Below are 8,800 nucleotides of genomic sequence, written 5' to 3' on the forward strand. Positions count from 1 at the left end.
CGAGTTCGAAAATGGGTCATCTCGGGTCAAAAACTAGGTCACTAGGTCAAATCAAAGAAAAACCTTGTGTATGCGATAGAGGCTGTATTTTTCAATTGATCTTCATGAATATTGGTCAGAATGATTGCCTTGATGAAATCTAGGCCGAGTTTGAAAATGGGTCATCTCGGGTCAAAAACTAGGTCACTAGGTCAAATCAAAGAAAAACCTTGTGTATGCGATAGAGGCTGTATTTTTCAATTATTCTTCATGAATATTGGTCAGAATGATAGCCTTGATGAAATCTAGGCCGAGTTCAAAAATGGGTCATCTCGGTTCAAAAACTAGGTCACTAGGTCAAATCAAAGAAAAACCTTGTGTATGCGATAGAGGCTGTATTTTTCAATTGATCTTCATGAATATTGGTCAGAATGATTGCATTGATGAAATCTAGGCCGAGTTCGAAAATGGGTCATCTCGGGTCAAAAAGTAGGTCACTAGGTCAAATCAAAGAAAAACCTTGTGTATGTGATAGAGGTGGTATTTTTCAATTGATCTTCATGAATTTTGGTCAGAATGATTATCTTGATGAAATCTAGGCCGAGTTCGAAAATGGGTCATCTGGGGTCAAAAACTAGGTCACTAGGTCAAATCAAGGAAAAACCTTGTGTATGCGATAGAGGCTGTATTTTTCAACCGTCTTCATGAAATTTAGCCAGAATGATTACCTTGATAAAATCTAGGCCGAGTTCGAAAATGGGTCATCTGGGGTCAAAAACTAGGTCACTAGGTCAAATCGAAGAAAAACCTTGTGTATGCGATAGAGGATGTAGTTTTCAATTGATCTTCATGAAATTTGGTCAGAGTGATTGCCTTGATGAAATCTAGGTCGAGTTTGAATATGGGTTATCTGAGGTCAAAAACTAGGTCACTAGGTCAAATTAAAGAAAAATCTTGTGTATGCGATAGAGACTGTTTTTTTCAATTGATTTTTATGAAATTTGGTCAGGATGATTGTCTTAATGAAATCTAGGTCGAGTTTGAATATGGGTCATCTGAGGTCAAAAACTAGGTCACTTGGTCAAATCAAAGAAAAAACTTGTATATGCGATAGAGGCTGTATTTTTCAATTGATCTTCATGAATTTTGGTCAGAATGATTGCCTTGATAAAATTTAGGTCGAGTTTGAACATGGGTCATCTAGGGTCAAAAACTAGGTCATATCATAATCTAAGAAAATGCTTGTTTTATCACAAGAGACCAGTTTTTTGGTCCAATCTTAATGAAAATTGGTCAGAATATTTGTTTCCATGAAATCACTAGGTCAAACATGTTTTACACTGTTATGGTGTGTTTCTTAGGTGAGCGACCTAGGGCCATCTTGGCCCTCTTGTTACTTAGAATTTTAGGTTAAAGTTTTGGTGCACTTTTACTCTACATCTGTTATTACTGAATGGATTTGATTCAGACTAAAATTAGTTGTTCAACATCATCACCCACACCATATGATGCAAGGTGCATAACTCTGGCACCAATTTTTCATTAATTACTCCCTCTTTGTACTTAGAATTTTAGGTTAAAGTTTTAATGCACTTTCACTCTGTCTCTGTTATTACTGAATGGATTTGATTCAAACTTAAAATAGTTGTTCAACAACATCACCCACACAAGGTGCATAACTCTGGCACCAATATTTAATGAATTATGCCCCTTTTTGCTTAGGATATACTTATATAGTGTTTTGATAGATTTTATTTTTTCCTGTCTTATTACTTTAAGTTGACATTTTTGACATAGACTCAGGCTATTGTGTAATATCTTCATCCACAATTGGAGTCATTAAACACTCCAGTGACAGCTCTAGTTTCCTCAGATGTGCCCAGTTTCACTATCCACCATCGAAATAGTCGAACGCGCTGTCTCCTGTGACAGCTCTTGTATTATTTCCCTTTACTCAATGTTTTGTTCTGGGGCATAACTAAAATATCACAATTATTTATTCAAACTGCATGCAAATTCAGCAAGTTCATTTTAAGAACCATAACGTTGAATGCCAATTTATTTAATTATCTCCCTTTACCAAGGTCTTGTTGATTTAGTCCACATTCTGACAACCGCAAGTACTTATGGTTTTACTGATTCCTTGTTTTTAATGATTTACAATATTTCTTTTGCAGATTGACAATAAGGATCACCTTAAAACAATAGAAAAACTAAGAGATGAAGTAAAAAAGGTATGTAAAACGTTGTTAATCTTTTGATGATAAGCATTTTGTTTCCACATTATTTTTGCATGCAACAGTATCATTGAAAGTATACCTGTAGAAAGTGAAACAAGGTAACGGCACAAAGAACATGGTTTGCTTGTCCTTTCATACAGATACAAGAATTTTAGCATGATCTAAAACCAGTATATCATGCTTGCATGAGATGTTGAAAAAGCAATTGATTAGGATTGCACAGCAAATATTTTAGCACATTTGTTAGATTTAATCTAAATGATCGCGTTAGAATGGAAATAGATCTTTTTTTATAGTTGTACCAGTCAATTTACAAATAATGCATTGTAATTAATCACTTGGGCCTTTGTGATTACTTTACTGTAAAACCTGCTTTAGCAGTCATCTTTATTAATCAGCCAACATATCTAAAGTAGTTGCCTCATTTCCCAAAACTTATTGTATAAATTACCTGCATTATAAAGCCACCTTTTTTCACTGGGTTGGCTGCTTAATACTGGTTTAACTGTACTACACATCTGACATGATATTACCTAGTATTTCACTCAAAAGTAAAATCCATTTTCCGATTTGAAAGATGATATTGTCTAATTTGACAACTATATATGAGTTTGATGAATTCAAAGAGATTATTTGCAGAATGTTTGATTGATGATTGTATTGTGAAAGAAAGACTTAATTGTTGTTATAATGAATTTATGACATTTGTCACATGTTTAACATGTACAATTACTTTTCAGTATGCAGTAATGGCCGCTAATCATAAGGCTCACTCTGGTGAGAACGAAAGTCAGCAGAAAAAATCCAGTAGGACTGCTAAGGTAAATTATTTATAAAACTGTTTGCTTATGAATCAAGCCTTCCCATGCAAAAATGTGTCTTCTCAATGAGAAAAAGAATATTAATAAAGTGTCAAATTGGCAAATCACTAAACATTTTGAATTGGAATTGTAGGTCTAAACTTTCCAGAAAATGAGTTTAATTGTAGTTTTCTGAAATTATAATCACAAGTGGCAGAACATAGGTTTCTGCATGATATAACTAAATAAAATCATGGTAATTCATCAGATTTATTCAACAACTTATTAAATTACTATGAAGTAATTTGTAAAATACAAGGAATTTCAGGGAGGTAACAAGTTTCAGATATGTAGGAAGAAAATTACCTGCACAATGATAAAATATAGATTTTGCAGAAAAAATTTAATTGTTTTAAGAATATTTGAAAAGGATTAAAGAACTATGCAAACAAAGATGACGTAAATAAGGTTAGATCTTTATTAGTCCCCTACTGGTTCCGGGAACTAGAGGAAAGCACTTGTCCCCCCATCATTCTGTCCGGCTGGCCGTCCGCAATTTTGTGTCAGTCCATAACTCGGTCATCCATGAAGGGATTTTAATATTACTTGGAACAAATGTTTCCAAATTATAAGACGACGTGTCATGCGCAAAACTCGGTCCCCTACCTTAAAGGTCAAGGTCACAATTTAAGGTCAAAGGTCAGTAGGGGTTTCTTGTCTATGATGAGTAGATGTGCTCTGGAGAGATGCAGGTTCAAGGTCACACATAGATGTTAAAGGTCAAAATTGACATTAAACTCTTACTTGTATGTTTTCCTTTGCAGCGACCACTTGAGAATGAAAGGGAGCCCTTGGTGGATGAAAGTGAGCAACCAAGCAAGAAAGTAAAGGTAATAGATATAATAATTTACATTGATCAAGTTTTTGCATGTAATTCATGCTCTTGTGTATTAGACTTTCAGAATTTCAGTGTAAATTAAAGTATGATCTGTGGTGAGACAAAAAGCTTTTGAGTGAGTAGTGAAAATATAATTTTTCAGCAATCCATAAAAATGGGTAGATGACCCTATTGTTTTTGGGGTCACTCTGTTAAAGGTCAAGGTCACAGGGGCCTGAACATTGAAAACCATTTCCAATCAATAACTTGAGTACCACTTGACCCAGAATGTTGAAACTTCATAGGATGATTGTACATGCAAAGTAGATGACCCCTATCGATTTTGGGGTCATTCTGTTAAAGGTCAAGGTCACAGGGGCCTGAACATTGAAAAACATTTCCGGTCAGTAACTTGAGAACAACTTGACCCAGAATGTTGAAACTTAATAGGATGATTGGTCATGCAGAGTAGATGACCCCTATCGCTTTTGGGGTCACTCTGTTAAAGGTCAAGGTCACAGGGGCCTGAACATGGAAAACCGTTTCTGATCAATAACTTGAGAACCTCTTGACCCAGAATGTTAAAACTTTATAGGATAATTGGACATACAGAGTAAATGACCCCAATTAATTTTGGGGTCACTCTATTAAAGGTCAAGGTCACAGGGGCCTGAACATGGAAAACAATTTCCGGTCAGTAACTTGAGAACCACTGAACCCAGAATGTTGAAACTTCATAGGATGATTGCTCATGCAGAGTAGATGCCCCCTATCGATTTTGGGTCACTCCGTTAAAGGTCAAGGTCACAGGGCCTGAACATTGATAACCATTTCTGATCAATAACTTGAGAACCTCTTGATCCAGAATGTTGAAACTTCATAGGATAATTGAACATGCAGAGTAGATGACCCCTATTGATTTTTGGGTCAGTCTATTAAAGGTCAAGGTCACAGGGGCTGGTCATGTGAAATCATTTCCAGAAATAACTTGATAACCACTTGACCTAGAATGTTGAAACTTAATAGGATGATTGGACATGCAGAGTAGATGACCCCTATTTATTTTGGGGTCACTTGATCAAAGGTCAAGGTCACAGGAGCCTGAACAGTGACTTGAGAACCACTAGGCCAAAGAGTGTTGAAAACTTAGCAGGATGACTGGACATGCCAAGTAGATGATCCCTATTGCAGCCAACCATCAGTGTCTCTTTGACTTTCGCTCATGACTCCTATTGACTTCTTGCCTATACCACTTTGCATTGGGGAGACATGCGCTTTTTTGCAAAAGATCTTCTAGTTATATCTGTCCCAGTACAAACACAATAGAAATTTGATTGAGAAAAGACAAAAAATAGTGTTTTAATGCATTTAATGTGTCAAGTAATAATTTCAAAGCTATCTTTACAAAAACAACAAATATTTTCATGTTTATCAAAATTTTCTTTTTCTGTTACCTTTTGACATTGTGCAAGTTCCTATAGATATAAATGAGAATATTTGTTTGTCTTTTTAGTTCTCTGTTGGTGAAAAAGTTTGGGCATTGTATAAGGATGGACATTCCTACAAGGCCAGGATTATAAGGATTAACAAAAATTGTAAGTATATTTAGTTATACATGTATTTATAGTGGCACTGACTTAATAAGTAACTGAGAGTATAATCTGTGATCAAGGGTTTACTACACTTACAATTACTATAACATCTCACTAACTCCCTTGCAATTACTAAAGCGAAGAATTTTTTAGAAAGAAATCAATACAACTGAGTCATGATTCCCAACACTTTCACCTTCTATCATTAAAGGTCTTGAATACTTTTCAAGTTATTCTCTGGACAAGCATTTTATTGTTTTATACGAAAAAAGTAAGAATTAAAAAAGAAACGTAATAGGCTGACCTACTTCGCAATTGCAGCTATCATTGTGTGAAGTATCAAACATATACCACTAATACTTCTGAAGTTATGCTCAAGATACTTAGTATAAAAAGCAAGGTAATAGTAATTAAAACATTCCTCCCAGTATGCAGTTACTTAGGACCTAATTTTATCATTCACCAACAATCAATTAACATTATATCATTATGTCAATAGCATTAAAAAGTTACTTTTTGCCAGTAATTGTTTGCAGTATATTAATAGTTATTCAATATGTTCCATTGCAGCCTACAGAGTGAAGTATATTCAAGATGGAGTGGTCCATGATGTGGATGGTGAAGGACTCGTTACTTATGGTTGAATTACCTGAATTACCAGAAATTTTCATCTTATGAACACAATAGAGATGTTAGATCTTAATCAAACTTGCACTTGTATCAATCCTTACGAGAACCAGTCAGATTCCATATTACAAAATCCTATGAACTGATTTTATGTCAAATTAACTCCCTCTGTTTCAAATTAAAATAGGTATGTCCCAGTAACTAATGAAGATGCTGATTTGAAAACTATCAGGGGAGAATAATTAACTATTACAAATAACCTCACTTTATTTTTATGTTTTTATATATATTGCATGCATGACCATCTTGTTTTTCTGTGCTAGCATCTTTTATACTTTGTAATACCATTTTGTAATTTCATCCAGTTTTGTGAGGCATAGTTTTATTTGATTTTTGAACTGGTTGTGACTTTGGGTAGATTGACGGGGGCAGTCTGTCGCGTCCATTACCTCCCTTTGTTTCAAATTAAAATACTAGGTTTATTTCAGTAAGTAATAAAGATGTTTTGAAATTTGATTTATACCCTGGGATGGACTCGGACAATCAGGGTACATAACTATGGACTAATTTTGTCAGATTACCTCCCCTTTTTTTCAAATTAAAATGGATATATCTCAGTAGCTAATGAAGATACTGATGTGGAAATTCATTAATGATGAAACATGGGCTCAGACAATCAGGAAAGATAACTGTTGACAAATTACCTCCCTTTATTTTTATATTGCATATATTGCATGGCCCTCTTGTTTACTGACCTAGCTTCATAACTACTTTGTAATACCATTTTATGACTTTATCCAGTTCATGAAATTCATCCATTTGATTTGGTTTTTAATATAAAGATGAACAGGATTTAAATTGTATGCATTTATCCTGTCATGTATTGTCATTTTATTAAAAATATGATATAATTGGTATCATGCTCTTGGTTTAATTATTGAACTGATCAGTTTAAGTCGTGTGGCCCCTGAAAGTTTTAATATCCCCGCCGATGAAATTGGGAGAGGGGTATTGAAATGGCATTGTTTGTCCGTCAGTCAGTCGGTCTGTCCGTCCGCAGCCATTTCTCAGTAAACTAGAAGGTAGAATTTCAGGAAACTTAAATTAAACATGAACCAACATACTGCGATGATGCCCATCAAGGTTTTTATCGGATTGGTCAATTTCCCTTAGAGTTTTTGCCCTTGATTTAATGAAAAATCCACGTCAGCAGCCATTTCTCAGTAACAAGCTGGTAGAATTTCATAAAACTAGAAATAAATATAAAACATACTTCGATGATGCCTGTCTTTTTTTTCAATTGGTCAATTTTCCATAGAGTTATTGCCCTTTAATTGAATGTTTAAAAATCTACAGATTTGTACATAACAAACCAACCCATTGGTAGAATTTCATTAAACTTCTTTCATTCTTTTCCATGAACATTTAGTATAAACATCTGAAGTTTTGTACCCACACCTGGCCACCACCTTACCTTGATCACATCCCCTCCCCCTGCCCCTCCCATCCACCCTCAAATTTTTTTTTTTTTTTATTATTTTATTTTCAAACGTTCCATGAATATTTATTAGCATGCAAAGTTGTACTGTTCGCCAACCTCACTCTCGGTCTTGCCCAGCACCCGATAATGCATCAACATCCCCCACCCTTTTTTTTAAACTTTTGTGATCACCCTTCGTCCGTCTCAGACCGTCCGTCCGTGTGTGCGTCCGTCAACAATTTCTTGTCTGCACGATAGTGGTTTCATTTATGATTTTATTTTAACCAAACTTGCACACAACTTGTATCACCATAAGATCTCTGTTCCTTTCTTGAACTGGCCAGATCCCGTTATGGGTTCCAGAGTTATGGCCCCTGAAAGGGCCAATATTAGCTATTTTGACCTTGTCTGCACAATAGCAGCTTTATTTATGATTTGATTTTAACCAAACTGGCACACAACTTGTATCACCATAAGATCTTGGATCCTTTTTTGAACTGGCCAGATTCCTTTATGGGTTCCAGAGTTATGGCCCCTGAAAGGACCAGAATTAGCTATTTTGACCTTGTCTGCACAGTAGCAGCTTCATTTATGATTTGATTTTAACCAAACTTGCACACAACTTGTATCACTATAAGATCTTGGTTCCTTTCTTGAACAGGCGAGATTCCATTATGGGTTCCAGAGTTATGGCCCTGAAAGGGCCAGAATTAGCTATTTTGACCTTGTCTGCACAATAGCAGCTTCATTTATGATTTGAATTTAATCAAACTTGCACAAAACTTGTGTCACCATAAGATCTTGATTCCTTAGTTGAACCGGCCAGATCCTGTTATGGGTTCCAGAGTTATGGCCCCTAAAAGGCCAAAATTAGCTATTTTGACCTTGTCTGCACAATAGCAGCTTCATTTATGATTTGAATTTAATCAAACTTGCACAAAACTTGTATCACCACAAGATCTTGGTTCCTTTCTTGAACTGGCCAGATTTCATCATGGGTTCCAGAGTTATGGCCCCTTAAAGGTCCAAAATTGTCTATTTTGGCTTTTGCAGCCATGTAGAGACTTCATTTATGGTTTTATTTGATACAAACTTGCAAAATAACTTCACAACAACAAAAATTCTTGGATTCCATGACAAATCAGATCCAAGCGTAGGTTCAGAGTTATTTTATATCTGATTACCTCTCCTGATTGTAATCGAAA

General features: G+C 35.3%; 1 protein-coding gene across 2 annotated transcripts; it reads left to right on the forward strand.

The window, feature by feature from the left end:
- The first annotated feature begins 1,479 nt into the window (after nt 1–1,479).
- LOC123524244 (uncharacterized) lies at nt 1,480–6,680 on the forward strand. 2 transcript variants are annotated; one of them, XM_053533545.1, is made up of 5 exons: nt 1,480–2,213; nt 2,960–3,040; nt 3,844–3,909; nt 5,410–5,491; nt 6,059–6,680. In XM_053533545.1, exons 2-5 carry the CDS (start codon nt 2,969–2,971, stop codon nt 6,130–6,132), a joined length of 294 nt encoding a protein of 97 aa, XP_053389520.1. In that variant the 5' UTR covers nt 1,480–2,213; nt 2,960–2,968; the 3' UTR covers nt 6,133–6,680. The 2 variants fall into 2 exon arrangements, with proteins under 2 accessions (XP_053389520.1, XP_053389519.1); XM_053533544.1 differs by lacking the exon at nt 1,480–2,213 and having other exon boundaries at nt 2,714–3,040.
- Nucleotides 6,681–8,800: the final 2,120 nt, after the last annotated feature.

Source organism: Mercenaria mercenaria, unplaced genomic scaffold, assembly GCF_021730395.1.
Source record: "Mercenaria mercenaria strain notata unplaced genomic scaffold, MADL_Memer_1 contig_2851, whole genome shotgun sequence".
NCBI lineage: Eukaryota > Metazoa > Mollusca > Bivalvia > Venerida > Veneridae > Mercenaria > Mercenaria mercenaria.